Raw genomic sequence first — 25,064 nt, forward strand, 5'->3', positions numbered from 1 at the left:
AGCAGGAAGGGCCATTTTGAACTTCTGAGTAAGATCGGTTGCCCCCCAAAACCCCTCAGCATGATAATCTCTTTCCATGCAGATATGAAGGGAACAGTCCTGTATGATGGATCCTCCTCAGCCTCCTTCCCAATTGACAGTGGTGTGAAGCAGGGCTGCGTGCTGGCACCAACACTTTTTGGGATCTTCTTCTCCCTGCTCCTGTCCTACGCCTTCGACACATCCACGGATGGCATATATCTACACACCAGGTCCGACAGGAGGCTGTTCAACCTGGAACGACTACGCTCGAAGACCAAAGTGAGAGCTGTGCTCATCAGGGAGATGCTTTTTGCAGATGACGCAGCTCTTGTGGCCCACACTGAGGAAGCCCTCCAGAGACTGGGAGACCGTTCTGCTGTTGCCTGCACGCAGTTTGGTCTCATCATCAGCTTGGAAAAAACAAATGTCAGCGTGCAAGATACCACCATTGCCCCTTCAATCAAAATCAACGGTGTCACCCTGGAAGCAGTCAACAACTTTACCTACCTAGGGTCAACCATCAGCAACACTCTCTCGATTGATATGGAGTTGGACAGAAGGCTTGGAAAGGCAAACACCATCATGGCTCGATTAACGAAGAGGGTGTGGGAAAACAACGCGCTGACAGAGCACACCAAGGTCCGAGTCTACCAGGCCTGCGTTCTCAGCACCCTTCTATATGGAAGTGAGACCTGGAGTACCTACATGAGGCAAGAACGCCGACTCAACTCCTTCCATATACGGTGCCTAAAACGCATCCTGAAAATCAGCTGGCAAGACCGTGTTCCACACAGCGAGATCCTGCAGCGTGCAAGTACCCCCAGCATGTACTCCCTGCTAATTAAACGCTGCCTTCGATGGCTGGGTCACGTCCGACGCATGGAGGATGGAAGGCTGCCAAAGGACATCCTATATGGACAGCTGGCCACTGGCATGAGAAGAGTCGGACGCCCCTCACTCCGTTTCAAAGATGTGTGCAAGAGGGACATGAAGGCATGCAACATTTCACCCGATGGCTGGGAAGAGCTGGCTGAGGACCGAGGCACCTGGAGACTGATGGTAAACAATGGCATATCAGTCGCTGAAGCGAGGAGAGGCCAGTTGGTGGCAGAGAAACGTAAGAGAAAGAAGAACGCAGCAGCAACCACAGTAACGCAGACCTCCCAGTATGTCTGCACCAACTGCAATAGGGACTGTCACTCATGTATAGGCCTGCACAGCCACAGCAGACGATGCCAAGAGAGACAGACAACACCCCAAGGGCGCTATTCGCATGGTCTTTCAAGACCGAGTTGCCAATGATGATGATGATTATGTAATTTTTAAGATGGTATTCATATCTATATTATAATGAAATTGCATTATGTAATTCTTAACATGGCAGATATAACCATGATATATGATGAAACTGCATTATGTAATTCTTAAAATGGCAGATATAATATATGATGAAATTGCATTATGTAATTCTTAACATAGCAGATACAACCATGATATATGATGAAACTGCATTATGTAATTCTTAAAATGGCAGATATAACCATGATATATGATGAAACTGCATTATGTAATTCTTAAAATGGCAGATATAACCATGATATATGATGAAATTGCATCATGTAATTCTTAAAATGGCAGATATAACCATGATATATGATGAAATTGCATTATGTAATTCTTAAAATGGCAGATATAACCATGATATATGATGAAATTGCTGATATTTGTTCAGATTTTATACTTTATTTTACATAAATGAATGAAACAAAAACCAAAAACGTTTGGAAAAGTTAAAACTTGTATTCTATTTCTCTAGATTCTGTGTTAAATTATTTTCTTTCTTTTTATAGACTTGCCAGTAAAAACTGTAACTAGCATGCATTTCCACCATAGAGTAAATTAGCCATATATCCATCCTGAAGTTCAGAAACACTTTTGTGGTCACATGAAATGACGAATCTACAACTAATTATACTGTATAAACTTGCTCCTTGAAAATATAATGAGGAATTCCAAGCCGACATGTAGCTGAACATCTTGCATGATGCACCAGCACTGCTATCATCAGTGTTAACTAATCATTCCAATTCATCAGTTAAGTAAAACGATGGCATATAATATAAACCGTTGATACATTAAATGATGGTAGCATGACAATATAAGAGTCGACTATGATACGTAAGATGGGAACAGGTCCGTCTTACTGCCATTAACATGAAGTGCTGTGGAGCTGAGTGTCAACAGGAAAACTGGAGGCCAAATTTTCAAGAATATCTCACACCACTGGCTGCCCACATGGACACTTACAGTCTAACTGCATGATCCAACTGAAATTGCAGTGCTCAAAAGCAACAATGAACAGGAGCAAAATGGGTAATTTCTACATTACTTGCAAACAAAATGTGCATAGCTTATAAAATTTTACAGAGAATATTTATTTGTTTCAATGACTATGCCTGCAGAGATAAATAAAAATGTGTACAAAATTGTTAATTTGGGATGCAACTCTGTTATTACTTTTTGTGCCTATAAATACAAATTAATCCCAAATCCTACAGATAACAATGGAAAATTTAGATTATCGCACTCAAGAGAGACAACTCTTAAAAAATCTTGATGTTCTAAACCAAATAATGAAGCACAATTTTATTTCATCCCTTGTAAGTGAAGCCATTGCACAGCATTTCATGGAAGTATATACCATTCAGAAGTGAACTGCAGTTATTTATCTGTTCATTGCTTTATGGGATTTTTTTCTTCATTTTCTGACGAATTACAACAAAAAAGACATTTACAGTATGGTGTTTCAGTATGACATGGGTTAAAGAGCATGTCAACACAATCCTGACTATACAGTGCAGGCAATATGCTATTCTAAATGACCATTATCAACTTAATTGCGAAATAAATATACAGACTAGAAACATTCCAGTATTCTGTGCATCCCCCTGCAAATAGTATGCAGTTAAAGGGCAATAAAATATTGTCAGAGAAAAAGAGAAGGGTCTATTTAGCTTTGACAACTGGTCTTTTTACCGGTTTCAATTAATTTTTGTTCCTTTCTAAATAAAAGTTTTCAAAATTTAACTAATTTTAAGAGAGTTATTATTTCTATAAAATATTATTCACCTCAAGGATTTTGTTATTTTGCTGAGTCTCCCAAAGGTTATGCTAGAATTGGACATGATGTAACACATTTTTACAGGAAATGTCAAATGAAATATTAAAATAAGTAAAAATAAAATTAATAGAATTAGGTTTACTTTAAACATTAGTGACTCATTACATGTACATGGACCAAGCTTAGATAAAAAAATCCCCCCTCCCCCAACACAAATCCAGTAGAGGAGCTACACACATTGTTGTGAAACTGCTGAGGGTAATCCGCTGTGATTCTGACAAAGGTGGTAAAATCTTTAAAATGTCTTTGACCCCCACACAGCTTGGACGATGCCAGTCAGGGAGCAGTTGCACTCAACTGCTAGCAGCCTAACCTTGTGAAGTAAAGAAATTAATCTGGTCTTGGGATGGTTCCTTGCATGCTGGACAGATTAGCCATCATACCAAGGATAATGCAGTCTAAGCAGAAATACTATCCAGTTTTTCTTTCAGTGGTAAGAACAAGTGAGATCTTTCTCACTGTGTCACTTTAGGGCCTTAAAGATGCCCCTTGGATGAAGGGTAAAAAGAAGACATTAGTTTAAAGACATGGTATTAATTTCTTAACACATTAACCCTTGGCGACAAGTCTAAAAGGCAGACTGGTATGAACTGCAACCAGACAGATGAACCTTTGCAAAAAGTAGGATAAGATGGGCATCTGGAATAAAGAGTGGTCTCAATATGAAAGTAATGGGTAATGGGTCCATTAGGCACAAAAAAGAAAAGAAAAAAAGAACTCCAACTTTTACCATTCTCCTCATTCGTGAGCCAAACAGCCAATGAAAAGTGATGTTTCTAACACAACTAGGCATTAGGTTATTGGAAAATCACCTGGAAATTGAGGTATTAGGATGTATTCAGATATAGCTTTCAAAACGTGTTTCCTACTCGAATTTCAGGCGAAAACGAGAAAAACCTCCATGCAGGGGTTAATGTGTTAACAGAAAATACTAATGTACAATTTGGGCATTTAATAGTTAGTAAAATAATCAGTTGTGACAATTCCAGAGACACAATGTGTTTCAGGTTTACTGTTATATCAGCACAATCTTGGTTATTCCACATCACCAAGCTCATGCAGGGAATTGGAATGGGGCAGGGAGCAGAGGGGATGGGAAAATGATGTAAAATTAAGTTTTTACCAGTAATCCAAATAGGACTCTCTACCCTGTAATAGCCACTCCAGGGACTGTTAGCTGTCATCAGACCGTCTCTGTTAAATGGCAGTGCAGAGTAGTAGCTGGCAATCAAGTTCCAAGATATGGTACTGCAAAAGAGGAGTAAAGTTAAGAATTTTTTCCAAAAATTATATTTTCATTGAAATTTTACTTTTTTCATGTAAACTGTACAAGTGCCAACAAAAAAATATTGTGCAACTTTGGCTGTTAAGGGTTTCAGTTCTTGTGAGCTTTGTCGGGATATGAACATGTGGATGTGTGTGTGTGCATGCATGCATGTATGTATAGGGTTGAAAGGCATATCAGTACAATACTGGCTATACAATGCCAAGTAACATAAGGTATCCCCAAAAAGACAGTGTAAATCCTTAAAATAACAAATTTTGGTATATGCACTTTTTTAAACCTGATTTTCTTATTTCAGTGCAAGGTCAGCATTTTACAGATGAATAAATATCTGGGTACTAAAGTTCCTTCATGCCACATTCACCCCATTGTGAAATATTAAATCTGTCACGCTGTAATTAAACTGTTTACTGCCTTTTTAAAGAATGAAATAATGCTTACAAACCTCAATAATCTTGTTCTTCGATTGCTTGTATTAAAAACCTCATTTCATTTTACATTACTGTATAGCTTCTTGTTTTGTGACTTGACTGGAAATACATGTACATACAATTGCTAACTTCTTGCTCTAATCCATTACATTAACATTAAAGCTATGCACAGCACTGCATTGCAGTGGAATAAATGATTTTCACACTTGTAAATATTCATATTTCGATAACTGTTGATATTTTTAAATGTTTCCTTCATTTACTGATTTCATTATTCATGTGTAAACTGAAATATAATATTTAGAATTCAAGCAGTATTGATGTTCTCATCAGAGGGACATTATAGGGCTGATCTTTTCTGTGACTAGACTGTCAGAGGCACATTATAGGGCTGATCTTTTCTGTGACTAGACTGGTCAGAGGCACATTATAGGGCTGATCTTTTCTGTGACTAGACTGGTCAGAGGCACACTATAGGGCTGATCTTTTCTGTGACTAGACTGTCAGAGGCACATTATAGGGCTGATCTTTTCTGTGACTAGACTGGTCAGAGGCACATTATAGGGCTGATCTTTTCTGTGACTAGACTGGTCAGAGGCATATTATAGGGCTAATCTTTTCTGTGACTAGTCTGTCAGAGGCACATTATAGGGCTGATCTTTTCTGTGACTAGACTGGTCAGAGGCACATTATAGGGCTGATCTTTTCTGTGACTAGACTGGTCAGAGGCACATTATAGGGCTGATCTTTTCTGTGACTAGACTGGTCAGAGGCACATTATAGGGCTAATCATTTCTGTGACCAGACTGTCAGAGGGACATTATAGGGCTGATCTTTTCTGTGACTAGACTGTCAGAGGGACATTATAGGGCTGATCTTTTCTGTGACTAGACTGGTCAGAGGCACACTATAGGGCTAATCATTTCTGTGACCAGACTGTCAGAGGGACATTATAGGGCTGATCTTTTCTGTGACTAGACTGTCAGAGGGACATTATAGGGCTGATCTTTTCTGTGACTAGACTGTCAGAGGGACATTATAGGGCTGATCTTTTCTGTGACTAGACTGGTCAGAGGCACATTATAGGGCTAATCATTTCTGTGACCAGACTGTCAGAGGGACATTATAGGGCTGATCTTTTCTGTGACTAGACTGTCAGAGGGACATTATAGGGCTGATCTTTTCTGTGACTAGACTGTCAGAGGGACATTATAGGGCTGATCTTTTCTGTGACTAGACTGGTCAGAGGCACATTATAGGGCTAATCATTTCTGTGACCAGACTGTCAGAGGGACATTATAGGGCTGATCTTTTCTGTGACTAGACTGGTCAGAGGCACACTATAGGGCTAATCATTTCTGTGACCAGACTGTCAGACGGACATTATAGGGCTGATCTTTTCTGTGACTAGACTGGTCAAAGGCACATTACAGGGCTAATCTTTTCTGTGACTAGTCTGTCAGAGGCAAATTATAGGGCTGATCTTTTCTGTGACTAGATTGTCAGAGGCACATTATAGGGCTGATCTTTCCTGTGATTAGACTGGTCAGAGGTACATTACAGAGCTAATCTTTTCTGTGACTAGACTGGTCGGAAGCACATTATAGGGCTGATCTTTTCTGTGACTAGACTGGTCAGAGGCACATTACAGGGCTAATCCTTTCTGTGACTAGACTGGTCGGAAGCACATTATAGGGCTGATCTTTTCTGTGACTAGATTGTCAGAGGCACATTATAGGGCTGATCTTTTCTGTGACTAGACTGTCAGATGCACAATATAGGGCTAATCTTTTATGTGACTAGACTGGTCGGAAGCACATTAGAGGGCTGATCTTTTCCGTGACTAGACTGGTCAGAGGCACATTACAGGGCTAATCTTTTCTGTGACTAGGCTGGTCGGAAACACATTATAGGACTGATCTTTTCTGTGACTAGACTGGTCAGAGGCACATTATAGGGCTGATCTTTTCTGTGACTAGAATGTCAGAGGCACAATATAGGGCTAATCTGTTATGTGACTAGACTGGTCAGAGGCACATTATAGGGCTAATCTTTCTGTGGCTAGACTGTCAGAGGCACATTAAAGGGCTAATCTTTCTGTGGCTAGACTGGTCAGAGGCATATTATAGGGCTAATATTTTCTGTGACTAGTCTGTCAGAGGCACATTATAGGGCTGATCTTTCCTGTGACTAGACTGTCAGAGGCACAATATAGGGCTAATCTTTTCTGTGACTAGACTGGTCAGAGGCACATTACAGGGCTAATCTTTTCTGTGACTAGACTGGTCGGAAACACATTATAGGGCTGATCTTTTCTGTGACTAGACTGGTCAGAGGCACATTACAGGGCTAATCCTTTCTGTGACTAGACTGGTCAGAGGCACATTACAGGGCTAATCCTTTCTGTGACTAGACTGGTCGAAAGCACATTATAGGGCTAATCTTTTCTGTGACTAGATTGGTCAGAGGCACATTATAGGTCTAATCTTTTCTGTGACTAGATTGTCAGAGGCACATTATAGGGCTGATCTTTCCTGTGACTAGACTGTCAGAGGCACAATATAGGGCTAATCTCTTCTGTGACTAGACTGGTCAGAGGCACATTATAGGGCTGATCTTTCCTGTGACTAGACTGTCAGAGGCACATTATAGGGCTGATCTTTTCTGTGACTAGACTGTCAGATGCACAATATAGGGCTAATCTTTTCTGTGACTAGACTGGTCAGAGGCACATTATAGGGCTGATCTTTTCTGTGACTAGACTGGTCAGAGGCACATTATAGGGCTGATCTTTTCTGTGACTAGACTGGTCAGAGGCACATTATAGGGCTAATCATTTCTGTGACCAGACTGTCAGAGGGGCATTATAGGGCTGATCTTTTCTGTGACTAGACTGTCAGAGGGACATTATAGGGCTGATCTTTTCTGTGACTAGACTGGTCAGAGGCACACTATAGGGCTAATCATTTCTGTGACCAGACTGTCAGAGGGACATTATAGGGCTGATCTTTTCTGTGACTAGACTGTCAGAGGGACATTATAGGGCTGATCTTTTCTGTGACTAGACTGTCAGAGGGACATTACAGGGGTGATCTTTTCTGTGACTAGACTGGTCAGAGGCACATTATAGGGCTAATCATTTCTGTGACCAGACTGTCAGAGGGACATTATAGGGCTGATCTTTTCTGTGACTAGACTGGTCAGAGGCACACTATAGGGCTAATCATTTCTGTGACCAGACTGTCAGAGGGACATTATAGGGCTGATCTTTTCTGTGACTAGACTGTCAGAGGGACATTATAGGGCTGATCTTTTCTGTGACTAGACTGTCAGAGGGACATTATAGGGCTGATCTTTTCTGTGACTAGACTGGTCAGAGGCACATTATAGGGCTAATCATTTCTGTGACCAGACTGTCAGAGGGACATTATAGGGCTGATCTTTTCTGTGACTAGACTGGTCAGAGGCACACTATAGGGCTAATCATTTCTGTGACCAGACTGTCAGACGGACATTATAGGGCTGATCTTTTCTGTGACTAGACTGGTCAAAGGCACATTACAGGGCTAATCTTTTCTGTGACTAGTCTGTCAGAGGCAAATTATAGGGCTGATCTTTTCTGTGACTAGATTGTCAGAGGCACATTATAGGGCTGATCTTTCCTGTGACTAGACTGGTCAGAGGTACATTACAGAGCTAATCTTTTCTGTGACTAGACTGGTCGGAAGCACATTATAGGGCTGATCTTTTCTGTGACTAGACTGGTCAGAGGCACATTACAGGGCTAATCCTTTCTGTGACTAGACTGGTCGGAAGCACATTATAGGGCTGATCTTTTCTGTGACTAGATTGTCAGAGGCACATTATAGGGCTGATCTTTTCTGTGACTAGACTGTCAGATGCACAATATAGGGCTAATCTTTTATGTGACTAGACTGGTCGGAAGCACATTAGAGGGCTGATCTTTTCCGTGACTAGACTGGTCAGAGGCACATTACAGGGCTAATCTTTTCTGTGACTAGGCTGGTCGGAAACACATTATAGGACTGATCTTTTCTGTGACTAGACTGGTCAGAGGCACATTATAGGGCTGATCTTTTCTGTGACTAGAATGTCAGAGGCACAATATAGGGCTAATCTGTTATGTGACTAGACTGGTCAGAGGCACATTATAGGGCTAATCTTTCTGTGGCTAGACTGTCAGAGGCACATTAAAGGGCTAATCTTTCTGTGGCTAGACTGGTCAGAGGCATATTATAGGGCTAATATTTTCTGTGACTAGTCTGTCAGAGGCACATTATAGGGCTGATCTTTTCTGTGACTAGATTGTCAGAGGCACATTATAGGGCTGATCTTTCCTGTGACTAGACTGTCAGAGGCACAATATAGGGCTAATCTTTTCTGTGACTAGACTGGTCAGAGGCACATTACAGGGCTAATCTTTTCTGTGACTAGACTGGTCGGAAACACATTATAGGGCTGATCTTTTCTGTGACTAGACTGGTCAGAGGCACATTACAGGGCTAATCCTTTCTGTGACTAGACTGGTCAGAGGCACATTACAGGGCTAATCCTTTCTGTGACTAGACTGGTCGAAAGCACATTATAGGGCTAATCTTTTCTGTGACTAGATTGGTCAGAGGCACATTATAGGTCTAATCTTTTCTGTGACTAGATTGTCAGAGGCACATTATAGGGCTGATCTTTCCTGTGACTAGACTGTCAGAGGCACAATATAGGGCTAATCTTTTCTGTGACTAGACTGGTCAGAGGCACATTATAGGGCTGATCTTTCCTGTGACTAGACTGTCAGAGGCACATTATAGGGCTGATCTTTTCTGTGACTAGACTGTCAGAGACACATTATAGGGCTGATCTTTTCTGTTACTAGACTGTCAGAGGCACAATATAGGGCTGATCTTTTCTGTGACTAGACTGTCAGAGGCACAATATAGGGCTAATCTTTTCTGTGACTAGACTGGTCAGAGGCACATTATAGGGCTGATCTTTTCTGTGACTAGTCTGTCAGAGGCACATTATAGGGCAGATCTTTTCTGTGACTAGATTGTCAGAGGCACATTATAGGGCAGATCTTTTCTGTGACTAGATTGTCAGAGGCACAATATAGGGCTAATCTTTTCTGTGACTAGACTGGTCAGAGGCACATTACAGGGCTAATCTTTTCTGTGACTAGGCTGGTCGGAAACACATTATTGGGCTGATCTTTTCTGTGACTAGACTGGTCAGAGGCACATTATAGGACTAATCTTTTGTGACTAGACTGTCAGAGGCACATTATAGGTGATCTTTTCTGTGACTAGACTGTCAGAGGCACAATATAGGGCTAATCTTTTCTGTGACTAGACTGGTCAGAGGCACATTACAGGGCTAATCTTTTCTGTGACTAGGCTGGTCGGAAACACATTATAGGGCTGATCTTTTCTGTGACTAGACTGGTCAGAGGCACATTATAGGACTAATCTTTTGTGACTAGACTGTCAGAGGCACATTATAGGTGATCTTTTCTGTGACTAGACTGTCAGAGGCACATTATAGGGCTAATCTTTCTGTGGCGAGACTGTCAGAGGCACATTATAAGGATAATCTTTTATGTGACAAGACTGTCAGAGGCACATTATAGGGCTAATCTTTTCTGTGACTAGACTCTCTGGTACAGTAACAATGATACATATTGTGAAATGAGATAATTAGTTAATTGTTTCTATACAGTGATCAGTAGCTCAGTGATTCTGTGTGATCTCGTCAAGGTTATAAGTGGTGGTTAAAACTGATGTGCTAAACACAATGACATTACTATGTCCAGGTAAATTTGGAATTTATTTGCTATCAAACTGCTTATCTATGTATCAATATGCATGATTAATAATGTTCAATCAAATCTGATGAGAATGGCAAAAATCTTTGCAGAAAAACATGGTTGGAAGAGGAAATGACTTGCACATATGATCCTAAAAATGTTTGGTTCATGAATTACTTCCCTTTGCTCACTTACCAAGAAGACCAATAGTAGGTGATATCAAACAGATGGACAAATTCCAATACATTAAATCAAAGATTTTGTCTTTTAAAGAAATGAAAATAACAAAAAAGTGAACTTCCCTATCCCTCAAATTCACAAACTTTTACAACAAAGACATGGCCACCTGAAATTTCATAAAAATTCTACAAACTTTTATAGGTCCATGTGAACCCTGTATAATGCATTGTCATGCCAAATTGTAGCTTGGACAATGAGATATTTTCTGCCACTTGCTAGTAACTAATATATATTTACATAGACTGATATTTGAGAGTGTCATGACAGTCCAAACAGGTATAAATACTGGACATGAAATTTCACACAGCATCTTTTGTTTGACCTCTTGAATTTAAATAAATATAGCCAGACAACGACAATATGGATTGTGAAAGAAATTCATAAACAGTGAATGTCAGTTACCAATAATGCCTGTGCCAAAGCACACGGTAACAGATCTGCTGGAAAGGAGTTCAATGTAGGAGAGTTTTCTGTTAGGGAGTGGAACAGAATGACAGATAGTGGCATACAATAACTTCATGAGCGTCAAGATGGCAAAGAGGAGCGTAATGAAGCTGACTGAACTCCATCAAAAAGGCCTTTTCAAGGGCAAACCATAAAATCAGAAATATATACTTTCAAAATTGTGCAGCATACTGATGGAAAACCTGAGAAAGCTAACTTTTTAGTAAATTACATTTCTTCTATAATACTTCCCTGATCACTTTACATTAGAATAACTTAATTTGCTACCTCAAATATTTTTGTCTACATATTATAAAGACAAAGGTAAGCAATCCTTACAGGTCAACTACCCTTTCTACTTGCTTGGTGGCTACCATTAAACCTAGCTTAAACCATGTTTTTACTTGAGTGACTCCAAAAAGGATTATCATGATGTAGGGAAGAGTGGGAGGGATTATTTGTAATATGATCAGGTTATTATAGAAGATACATTTCTCTGGCTAATTTATTACCTAATCACATTAGGAGAATAGGTAAGAAGGGGAAATAGTGAGCATCCAACCTCTACCTGTGTAACTCAGCATGAACATGCTTGCAATATAAATGGATGAAATTCTCCTAGTGTTAGTTTAGCACAAAAGGAACACCTTAGTTATACACATGCTTTGAGATGCCTATGTGATTCTGTACTTGATTTCTCATCCTTAACTCATAAATCCCTGGAGGTTTTTGTCGTTTTCGCCTGAAATGCGAGTAGGAAACACATTTTGGAGAGGCTATTTCTGAATACATCCTAATACATCGACTTCCATGAGATTTCCAGTTAACATAATGCCTAATTCATTTTTCATTGGCTATTTCTCTCACACATGAGCAGAAGGGTAAACGTTTTTTTTTTTTGCTTAATGGACCCATCATTTTCGTATCAAGACCACTCTTTATTCCAAATGCCCATCATATCCTACTTTTTGCAAAGGTTCACCTGTCTGTGTGCAGTTCACACTGGTCTGTCTTAGATCTGAGGCCAAAAAGTCTAAAATCCAGGCATAAAAATGGATTCCGACCATCTGCAAATTTTTGGTTGAATAAAATCAGGTAAAAAGTTTTACGTTTTCCCCTCTGTATTTTGTAAGGCAACTAGAAATTCCAGATTATTTTGTATCTCTGTAGAGCTACATCTGTCTACCTTTCTATAATACCTACCAATTTAATGTATCATACATGACCTTGATGCTACAGAGCTCAGAAGTAGGTTACTACCTTCCGACACGTAAACGAGGCACCAGGGGTTAATAAGTTCAAATTTTTCCTGGCAAATCCAGCAAAAGTGGCTGATATCGCCTGGTTACAAGGTTGCTTTGTCATAAATGGGAGGTGGGTACTGTTTGTGCAGCTAACACTGGCCCAATGAGGTTGAGTTCTCTTCCCTTACAAGGCTATATCCCGCAGGTAAAAGCTGGAGAAAACCTTTTGGGAATGCCATCTAAATGACAACTATGTCTTGAATGATGTTATGTTTAAATGCCAGGCTCATGTTGCATGATGTCATATGGACCTGAATGTGAAAATACGTGTCAGGTAGGTCCATTCTGAAACTTTGGGCAGGCTTTGCTGTCCCTGTCCTGAATTTCAGGACCAAAATGAATATAGTCAGTAATACCTCAAACATTCGCAAGGTTAGGTTCCACAACCAGTCGTGGATCAGGAGGAATCGCGAATGTTTGGTACGAGTCACTAAAAATGCTAATAAGTGCTTATTTCTAGGGTTTAAACCCTAAATATGACCCAAATCATGCTCCCAAAGCACTTTAATTTCATTTAAAAGTTAGCTTAATACATTACCCTTAAAAAGAAAAATAAATGGTTGACGTAAAAATAGAGTACAGTATCACTTAATGGGTATTTGCCACACTAGCGCATTTACAGTATGGTACATGTATACTAATATAACCCCTATACTAATTCACTGGCTGCCGTTTTCTTTTGCACTCACAGTAAGGTAAAACCAAGTAACGAATGGGACTGTAAACTTAATGACTGATGTTTTCTTTGTCATTGTCAGGAAGGTAAACTAGGTAAACTTCATATGTCACAGAAGTCATATAACAAAGGTACAATTCAATAAAATAAAGAAAACATGTACATAGAGGGTACCAATGAAAATTTCACGAATTCGTGAATTCGTGAATCCAGAAACGCGAATGCACGAGGTATTACTGTAGTCTGCTAAGGTCAATCACAGGTCTAAATTTGCTGTTGGACATTGTCACCAAAAACAGTCTGGAGTAGGAGTCTTGAGTGCATAGCATTCATATAATCTCCACCACCAACTTTATGAGTAGAGATTTATCTCCTTCTGTAGTACCATATTTACCGTATAGTGTTGGGACACTTTATTTGTTGGGACACCATAATTAATTTTAGAAGTAATTTTTTTGTGCACTGTGGGACATATCGTTTGTTTTATTCATAAGTTGTGGGACACCTTTTAAATCATTGGGCAAGTCATTTAAATGATGCCAAACATTGCCAAGATTGGGCAAATCATTTAAGTGATGCCAAATATTGCCGAGATTGGGCAAGTCATTCATGTGATACCAAACACGGCCAAGATTGGGCAAGTCATTCAAGTAATGCCAAGCATTGCCAAGATAGGGCAAGCCATTCAAGTGAAGCCAATCATTTAAATGATGGTACCATGATTTATACTGCAAATGTATAAAAAAAATGCCCCTACCATGCAAGCACATGTCTGCATAAAGAAAACATACTAACTCTACAATGTTTCAGTATCATCATCATTTTTTTCTTCAAAACTTACCTAGTCATGTCCCCATTTACATAATTCTGGTTCAAAATCTGCCAACAAAACAAGCAATAATTAATACTGACTTAAATACAGCCAATTATTTACAGCGAGCTACAGGAATAAAAAAGATGGTTCTAAATTTCAAATGATTACATTCTTCTACTTAGGCAATGTACATAGAACAATAATTATCATCTGCAATTTCATGGATAAAAGTCTAAATAAAACCAAAGTTGATTCTAGATAGTCATTGCTAGACAACAGTTGCTGTGCAAGTTATTTCTGGGCCTTTTTAATGTTTCTTGCCAAAATTATAAAGATCAATAAAACTGTGTGGAGGAAAAATGCAGTCATGGGAACAATGCACAAGGTTTCATGAGTTGACTTTTGTTTTCTTCAAGTCAAAATTTCTAACCAGTTTATATCAACTACAAAACAGTGTAGTCTAAATTGCTCATCTGTTTCATCTGAGATGATGTTTTGGAGAAAAAAGGCAGAGAACCATGAAAAATCACAAAAAGGAATAAATCTATATTTACCCTGGCCCAGCATCCAGCACCCACATTGTCATTAAAAGTGCTGTAATCTTCTGAGGCCCACAGCTGCTTTCCTGTGGCAACAGCATCTGCAATGGTTGTTGTGCCAGGGTAGTGAACTCTGAAACAAACAAGAGTATCATGAGGGGTACATTTCACACCCAATGGTCTTTGTGCCAGGGTAGTGAACTCTGAAACAAACAAGAGTATCATGAGGGGTACATTTCACACCCAATGGTTAACATTCCTCTGTGAAGGCATTGGTAGGATGTGGTTGGTAATTATTGACCAATGGGTGTCAATGACCCTGACGTTAGATCAAGGTACTGTTGTACACTGAACCAAACATAAAGAAACCATTGTATTTTTATTAGACTTGCAATGCCCATGACCTCTGGCTTTTTTTACCCCAGAATCGACAGGTGTCTGTTTAAATTAAGTGCAAGCCATTTGCAATATTTGATCAAGGAAATTACTCTGGAATTAAAGTTACTCTAAAACACCCTGTTTTCTTTAAGCAAAAATAATGTGACCAGCACAGTAGCATCTGGTTGTAAAGTACCTTATTTAATCAAGTATATTCATCATTTCTGACTGCCTAACAAAGCCAAGTATATCAATTCTAATTGCCCTTATATAACCAAGTATATCACTGATTCTGATTGTCCTTAAATAGCCAAGTATCTCATCGATTCTGACTTCACTTATATAACCAAGTATAGCATCAATAATAATTGCCCTTACATAACCAAAGATAGCATTAATTATGATTGCCCTTATATAACCAAGTATAGCATCAATAATAATTGCCCTTACATAACCAAAGATAGCATTAATTATGATTGCCCTTATATAACCAAGTATAGCATAAATTCTGACTGTAAATTACATTATATAATTATCTGTATCATCAATTCTGATTGATTGCCATTACATAAACTAGTATATCATTGATTCTGATTGCCCTTACATAACCAAGTATATCATCAATTCTGATTGTCCTTACATAACCAAGTATATCATTGATTCTGATTGCCCTTACATAACCAAGTATATCATTTATTCTGATTGTCCTTACATAACCAAGTATATCATTGATTCTGATTGTCCTTACATAACCAAGTATATCATTGATTCTGATTGCCCTTACATAACCAAGTATATCATTGATTCTGATTGCCCTTACATAATCAAGTATAGCATCAATTCTGATTTTAAAAGTACATCATCAGTTCTGATTGTAAAGTTCCTTATATAACCAAGTATATCATCAATTCTGATTGCCCTTACATAACCAAGTATATCATTGATTCTGATTGTCCTTACATAACCAAGTATATCATTGATTCTGATTGTCCTTACATAACCAAGTATATCATTGATTCTGATTGCCCTTACATAGTCAAGTATAGCATCAATTCTGATTTTAAAAGTACATCATCAGTTCTGATTGTAAAGTTCCTTATATAACCAAGTATATCATTGATTCTGATTGTCCTTATATAACCAAGTATATCATTGATTCTGATTGTCCTTACATAACCAAGTATATCATTGATTCTGATTGTCCTTACATAACCAAGTATATCATTGATTCTGATTGCCCTTACATAACCAAGTATATCATTGATTCTGATTGCCCTTACATAACCAAGTATATCATCAATTCTGATTGTCCTTACATAACCAAGTATATCATCAATTCTGATTGTCCTTACATAACCAAGTATATCAATTCTGATTGCCCTTACATAACCAAATATATCATCAATTCTGATTGCCCTTACATAACCAAGTATATCATTGATTCTGATTGCCCTTACATAATCAAGTATAGCATCAATTCTGATTTTAAAAGTACATCATCAGTTCTTATTGTAAAGTTCCTTTTATAATTAAGCATATCATCAATTCTGATTTTAAAAGTACATCATCAGTTCTGATTGTAAAGTTCCTTTTATAATTAAGTATATCATCAATTCTGATTGTCCAAACAGTCACTTTTACTCAGTGATCACTCATTCACAAAGGGCAGTCTAATTTCCTCCAGCAAAGTCTACTCTATAAAGGTCTGTGACCAGGCATTGTTTGGTTTGGTTTGGTGCTTTATAGCACAGCGACTCAGGAAGGTTATTTAGTGCTGAGGCAATTGGAGTAAAGTGCCTTGCCCAAAAACACACTATGGAAGGTCATTGGCCAGGTGTTTTCTAACTAACTAATGGTTAATCTCTGCCTGAAGAGGTAACTTGTGTGTATTTTTGTACAGCAATGAACCTGGTCTTTTGCTTCACCTGGACGGCATTGTCAAGACAAAGCAATATCACATTATTCAATATATATTTATCTCACTTGTATACACCATACTCCAGTCATGTTAATTTGTATTTCAAAGGTGTCAATATATCAAATTCTAAATTGAGGCATTCTTTATAAGTAGCATAGAGAGTTGAAGCAATCTGTTTGCATTTCATTCTATAGGCCTAAAAATATTACATTTTCATCGTAGCAGAAATGTAAGTTGTATCAGTGTGACAGGGATAGTTACATATCTTCATCTATTTGCCTGCAAATTAAAGCTATCTCTAAAGAAAAGAAAGATCAACTTTGAGAAGCGTTACATCCCTTAATGTTAGAGTCAGGGATCATTTAATATTAAAAGTAAGTCTTTAATGGGGTGCCCCGAGTGGTCTAAAGCACTCTCCATTACGGATCACTGCCATATCACCTCTGTCTGCGTGGGTTCGAGTCTCGGATTCGGCTAATGTGGGTATGTGAGAAAGCTTGCCAGTAGCTTTTCATGGGTCGGTAGTTCTTCCCTGGGTTTTCCTGGGTTCTTCCTCCACCATTAATACTGGCCGCCACATATAGCCTATCGTGTGCTGAAAAATGGCATTAAACCCTAAAACAACAACAACAACATGTCTTTAATGGTAGGTGAAGATCTGTTTCATGGGTCTCAGTGAATGACCATATACTGCTTGTTTTGATTTTATGTTCATCATTGGCTTTTCATATAAGCCAACCATTTATTGATTATGGCAAGCTGAACAAATGACTATTGCAGATATTGTTTTAATGTGTGAACAAACAAAGATAAGTGTATATTATAAGTTGGTGATAATTTTATTTATAGGACAAAAAAAGTGTGCAGAAGACGGTAATCTTGTGTGGAACATAAATCTGGGAGAGAACAAAACATGTACTTGATTTTGTTGTACAATGCACATAAGACAATGATAATGATATTCAGTGCATGGTAGTTGTTCAAAAATCAATTTTAAAAGCAAACCTGTGAACAAGAGTCACCTGTGTGCAATAGCCAGTTTTACTTTTTCCATGAGTGGCCACTAGAGACATGTTTGACTATATACCCAACTGGGATATTCTGGCAGAAGCATGGCAATCAATGCACTGTCAAACTCACAATGAAATATGTACTGGGATATTCTGGCAGTAGCATGGTATCAATGCACTGTCAAACTCACAATGAAATATGTACTGGGGTATTCTGGCAGTAGCATGGCAATCAATGCACTGTCAAACTCACAATGAAATATGTACTGGGGTATTCTGGCAGTACATCACAGTAGAAAAACTGCAATCATGTCTATAAACAATTTTCAAAGAATCGTTACATCTCTACTTCCTTGACACAAGCCAGATGCAGAACCATGTCATAAGTGTACTCAATGCCCTCCAATCTGCTTTGCTAACAATGTCATAAGTGTACTCAATGCCTTCCAGTCTGCTTTGCTAATAATGTCTTAAGTGCACTCAATGCCCTCCAGTCTGCTTTGCTAACAATGTCATAAGTGTACTCAGTGCATTTCAATCTGCTTTGCTAACAATGTCATAAGAGTACTCAATGCCCTCCAATCTGCTTTGCTAACAATGTCATAAGTGTACTCAGTGCCCTCCAGTCTGCTTTGCTAACAATGTCATAAGTGTACTCAATGCCTTCCAGTCTGCTTTGCTAATAATGTCTTAAGTGTACTCAATGCCCTCCAGTCTGCTTTGCTAACAATGTCATAAGTGTACACAGTGCATTTCAATCTGCTTTGCTAACAATGTCATAAGTGTACTCAATGCCCTCCAATCTGCTTTGCTAACAATGTCATAAGTGTACTCAGTGCCCTCCAGTCTGCTTTGCTAAAAATGTCATAAGTGTACTCAATGTCCTCCAATCTGCTTTGCTAACAATGTCATAAGTGTACTCAATGCCCTCCAATCTGCTTTGCTAACAATGTCCAGTCTGCTTTGCTAACAATGTCATAAGTGTACTCAATGCCCTCCAATCTGCTTTGCTAACAATGTCATAAGTGTACTCAATGCCCTCCGATCTGCTTTGCTAACAATGTCATAAGTGTACTCAATGCCTTCCAATCTGCTTTGCTAACAATGTCATAAGTGTACTCAATGCCCTCCAGTCTGCTTTGCTAACAATGTCATAAGTGTACTCAATGCCCTCCAATCTGCTTTGCTAACAATGTCATAAGTGTACTCAATGCCTTCCAGTCTGCTTTGCTAATAATGTCTTAAGTGTACTCAATGCCCTCCAGTCTGCTTTGCTAACAATGCCATAAGTGTACTCAATGCCCTCCAATCTGCTTTGCTAACAATGTCATAAGTGTACTCAATGCCCTCCAGTCTGCTTTGCTAACAATGTCATAAGTGTACTCAATGTCCTCCAATCTGCTTTGCTAACAATGTCATAAGTGTACTCAATGCCCTCCAATCTGCTTTGCTAACAATGTCCAGTCTGCTTTGCTAACAATGTCATAAGTGTACTCAGTGCCCTCCAATCTGCTTTGCTAACAATGTCATAAGTGTACTCAGTGTCCTCCAATCTGCTTTGCTAACAATGTCATAAGTGTACTCAATGCCCTCCAATCTGCTTTGCTAACAATGTCATAAGTGTACTCAATGCCCTCCGATCTGCTTTGCTAACAATGTCCAGTCTGCTTTGCTAACAATGTCATAAGTGTACTCAATGCCCTCCAATCTGCTTTGCTAACAATGTCATAAGTGTACTCAAAGCCCTCCAATCTGCTTTGCTAACAATGTCATAAGTGTGCTCAAAGCCCTCCAATCTGCTTTGCTAACAATGTCATAAGTGTACTCAATGCCCTCCAATCTGCTTTGCTAACAATGTCATAAGTGTACTCAATGCCCTCCGATCTGCTTTGCTAACAATGTCATAAGTGTACTCAATGCACTCCAATCTGCTTTGCTAACAATGCCATAAGTGTACTCAATGCCCTCCAATCTGCTTTGCTAACAATGTCATAAGTGTACTCAATGCCCTCCGATCTGCTTTGCTAACAATGTCATAAGTGTACTCAATGCCCTCCAATCTGCTTTGCTAACAATGCCGTAAGTGTACTCAATGCCCTCCAATCTGCTTTGCTAACAATGTCATAAGTGTACTCAATGCCCTCCAATCTGCTTTGCTAACAAAGCTACTTCAAAAGCTAAACCCTTTTGATCATGACAATAAAACTAACCCCAACTGGAAAAGCTACCTTTGTGTTGTTATCGGCTTACATAAATATGACAGTAGAGCAAGTTATATCTTACAAACAGTTTTCAGCTGCCATATTTACCCAATGATATCTATTGCAGCTGCCAGTTCAGCATCTTTAAGAATGTCTGTAGAGACTGGTGTCCAATTTCCATCTGCTGCCACAATCCTCACATTCTGAAATCCAGACCTGTCCAACATTTGTCGTAGAACCTAAGAAAAGAAAATGGAGAAAAAGACTAAGAAGGAAAACAATATATAAATTGCTTTTACAAAACAGACCTAATAAGAAAGAAAAGTTTTTCAGTACTAAAAGGAATCGATTGCCCAAGTCAAAAGACGAATTTATCAATCTAGTTCACACTGCATATTTAATAATTATACAATTTTCCAATTTTAGATTGGAACTTTTATTAAAAGCACATCACTGTAAGAAAATAATCCAATGCCTTTGTACGCCTTGAAGTTGGAGGGGCCATATTGCTTGAGGGATTTCTTCACCACTGGTTGCAAAAACTGTTTGTTCCTGAGGACATATTTTAATAGGATCCTGACAACAGGTTCAGAAACTCTGGGCTGTAATGAAAAACCTGCCATTGTGGTTGCAGATGAGGGAATATCACAATTTCCTGGTGATTATGTTGAAAGACTGATGAGGTTGATCTGAGATTTCCCACCTGTGTGGAGTGCTCAGGATCAGGAGACATAAGCAGAGATTACCATAAATACCAGATCCTAAGTTCATCCCATGTCATGATATTACAAATCAACTGATGAGTATCCAAATGGAAAACAGTTGTGTCTTGTAGAACTGTCAACATCAATTCAAGGGAAGGCATCTGCAGATATGCTTGGGACTTGTAGTTGATGATGCAAGCAGCCCAAAATGTTAGTAACTGTGTCACAGTGTGGAAGCAATTGAAAGTAGATTCTTCCATAGTCAATTATCACCTGATGTTGGAACTGTAGACCAGGCAGGTGTTGTAGAAGAATAAGGAGGACATAACTCCAGTGGGCATGGGCAGAAAACTTCTTCAGTCCAAACCTGCAAGGAGTCGTCTTCCAGCATCATGGTAAGATCTAATAACGTGGGAATTTGATTTTCATAATTATAGGATTCAGGTAGTGTATCTAATGTCTCTTGCGCTACCTGTGAAATAGCTGGAGAAGAAAGTCTAGGATGACAGATCTCTATACTTGCAGCACATTATGGGTTAGATCCAATTATAACATCATAACAAGACCTTTTTGGTAAGGCAGATGATTATTTTCCTTAAGTTAGACCAGTTGTCAGTAAGGTGTAACAAAATATCATGTAGTGCTACTGCCAGGCTGGAAACGTATTTGAAAGTCCTTTATAAGTCCAAAAGTGAACTCGAAAGTTTGTTTACTTGAATCTTAATTACCTCCAGTAGTTTCACAAACTGCAGTTCCAAACCCTACATAGCTCAATGGCTCTTTGCTATCTTGTAAGTTTATGTAATAGTTTACAAAATTGAATTTCATGTGGACAGTGGCAATGGCAATCATTTTTCCCAACATGTGACATACACAAATTAACACATGATGTCCACTAAATGTAAGTGTTGCCCTTCCTGATATTTTCTCCAATAATCTGAATATTTCCTTTTATTCTTTTGTACTGTTCAAACTTTCCAATAGGTGTACTGTCCCTTTTGTCCTGACCTGTCTGATTGGATGCCATTTAAATAAATAATAACAGCTTGATCATTTAGACATATTGCGTCACAAAATAAGTGCAGTTTAAAGCATCTGAGGTACTTCTGTATAGTTAGTCTGGTTCCTTGACCAATTCCAATGAATCTAATATGAAACCTGATCCAGTTCCAATGAATCTAATAAGAAACCTGGATCCAAATCACTGTGGAATAAGCCAGGATCTTGATTTTATGGCATACAATCTTATTTCCATAATTTGTGCTTTTATTCTGTAAGTCCATATTCTAAGGGTCATTTCCATAAGACTTGAGGCAACAAGATAAGGGTTGGCAGGTTCAATCATCAAGGTATGCTTCTGTGCCTTCCCCTTTAGCACCCATAGAATTGCTACCAACTGACTTCTGTGTCCTGCTTTATGAATTTCGTAGTATCTGTGCAGAGTTATACATTATTAGAAATACCTGTGAAAAGATCATATGTGGCCTGTACAGACAGAGAATTAGAGTGTCACTATTAATACTTATGAAGTGAATGCTAAATGATCAATTCTAGTAAAAAGTTACCTGAAGGAAGGACAATTTGTGACTATACAGGAAAAATCACTGAAACATTGCTTATAGTAACTATGATGTGGATGCTATGAGTAAAACATGTATAGAAAACTTACCTGTATGTATCCAATCAGGACAGTTGTTGTTGTTGTTGTTGTAGAGTTTAACGCCATTTTTCAGCACACGATAGGCTATACATGGCGGCCAGTATCAATGGTGGAGGAAGAACCCAGGAAAACCCCGGAAAGAACCACCGACCCACGAGAAGCTACTGGCAAGCTTTCTCACATACCCACATTGGCCGAATCCGAGACTCGAACCCACGCAGTCAGAGGTGAGATGGCAGTGATCCGTAACGGACAGCGCTTTAGACCACTCGGCCACTCGGGGCCCCCAATCAGGACAGAAGTTGTACAGTAAAATAAATGTTTTCTATAGTACGCAACATACCTGGACATAAAATGCATAGAACTGTCAACTAATATTTACGAACTGGATGCTAAAATGTCCATTGTGAGACAATGTTACCTGTAGAAAAGTCTCAATGTCATTCTATACAGGTAAAATCAGTAAAGCATCATGTATATAACTATGAAGTGGATGCTGAGACAAGACAATATAGAAAATGTACCTGTAAGTATCCAGACAGAAAGGAAATTATATTAAATGAGTTTTCTATATCATGCATTAGATCTGCATTTATTAACACAGATACATCAAGTGAGGGGATGCAATCATGACCTGTGCAGGTATGTACCAAAAGATGCCTAAGTGTGGTGAAGGTGGAAAAGTAATAGCCAGAACCTCTGTCATCAACAAGAACAGAAAAGTTGGAGGATGGAATATGCTTCTTTTGAAGATGAAACTCCTCCAATTTTTTCAAAGGTAGAAAACATCAAAACTGCTTGAATGGATTTTGTGAGGCCTCTATGTTTGTAGAGATTGTGCTACTTGGCACAAGTGGAAGTATTAACTGACGATTTCACAGGGTTTTGTGTCAGCTCTTGTGTCAAGCAGAGATCACTCTGTCACCTAGGTGGGCAGATAACTTTTAGCTCTTAAGCTAAAAAGTTTTAATCTAGGAGGGCTGGATTTGAGGGTACAAGAAGTTTTCCTAAAGTATTATTATTGGGTAAAGTATCTGAAGAAGACAAATAGATGCATTAACTGATTTCCGTTGGCAAATCTGGTGAGAATCATGCTTATATGCAAGATTGCACTTGGCACCAAAGCAATTATTTCAAGCTGAAACCAGAAAAGTATGCATATTATAATCGCTCAAAAACAAATGTATATCGATCAATGACACCACAAAACAACTGATTGTATGACGATTAACATGAAAGTTCATATACATCTGACAAATCAAACAAGTCCTAAAATCTTGGCATTATTTTTCTACACAAGGTATTGGATAAAATGCAGGTGTTCTAAACAAAGCAATTAGGATTTAAAATATGATGGATTAGAACTGTGCTGAGTAATGTTTATTAACAAGAGGTATCAAATCATGTGTGTTATTAGTCCACTGACGAAAATGACCATTACGAGCCAACAATTGATTAACAGGTGTCCTAATCTCCTTGTCTGTGAGATTTAACTTATGTGGCTTCACTTTATCCCATTATAATCACTTGAACTCTGTTTGATAGCTTGCATACTATATGGCTGATGCTCACTTTGTTGAAATGAATAAATGAAGTTTGCCCTGACACCCACCCAAAATTTTTCATGCATCCCAAAGTGAAAAATATGTGTACACTGATGCAGATTTTGGTGTCATGGAGAACCCTGATTTATGACCAATGAGATATCATAAGAAAAATCCATTGTCAAAATGACTCTCGGTTCAGGATTGGCAGCTATCATACCTAAGATTTTCAAATAAGGCAGTCATACCAGAAATCAGATTGGCAACAGTTTAATTTAGAACCAACTAGATTAAATACGATAATTTTTGGTGCAAATCCCATGTTGATAAGACAATACATTATGGAAAAGTAGCAACATGTTTAATGCTGCAATTGCCATATTGGCTGTCTGACAGTACCATTTTCATTTACGAATAATCCAAATGGTATAAATGTGTGTATAAAGTTTAATGGCAATTCTCTAGGTCATTTATGACAAATTTGTACTAACACTGATGTATGATGGGCAGCAGGCCATCCAATTAGCTCTTATGTTTATCATGTACTAACATTGATGGATGATGGGCAGCAGGCCATCCCACCAGCTCTTATGTTCATCATGTACTAACACTGATGGATGATGGGCAGCAGGCCATCCAATTAGCTCTTATGTTTATCATGTACTAACATTGATGGATGACAGGCAGCAGAACATCCCATTAGCTCTTATATTTATCACCAGCAGTGCTAAAATCATTGTACATCGTCAAATTTACCATGTAAAACTAAATAGCCTTGTACATCAATTTAATCTAAAACAGATCATTTTAATGATGCTAAAGTGCACATATAAAAGTATCTACAGCTGTAATCTGTTTTAGAAAAAAAGAAATTTTAATACAGAATGCAGAGAAAA

General features: G+C 38.6%; 1 protein-coding gene across 2 annotated transcripts in view; it reads right to left on the minus strand.

Annotated features, from left to right (window-relative positions):
• LOC149794715 (galactocerebrosidase-like) overlaps positions 1–25,064 on the minus strand; it is a 97,413-nt gene that overhangs the window by 43,571 nt on the left and 28,778 nt on the right. For both annotated transcript variants that reach the window (XM_089964335.1, XM_089964334.1), the window contains exons 7-10: positions 20,369–20,499; positions 14,769–14,886; positions 14,242–14,279; positions 4,326–4,450 (exon numbers count right to left, since the gene is read on the minus strand). In XM_089964335.1, coding sequence (XP_089820461.1) covers positions 4,326–4,450; positions 14,242–14,279; positions 14,769–14,886; positions 20,369–20,499 — 412 coding nt within the window. The remainder of the gene's footprint in view (positions 1–4,325; positions 4,451–14,241; positions 14,280–14,768; positions 14,887–20,368; positions 20,500–25,064) is intronic.

The sequence above is a fragment of the Sinohyriopsis cumingii genome, chromosome 7 (assembly GCF_028554795.1).
Source record: "Sinohyriopsis cumingii isolate HCF-2022 chromosome 7, ASM2855479v2, whole genome shotgun sequence".
Taxonomy (NCBI): Eukaryota; Metazoa; Mollusca; class Bivalvia; order Unionida; family Unionidae; genus Sinohyriopsis; species Sinohyriopsis cumingii.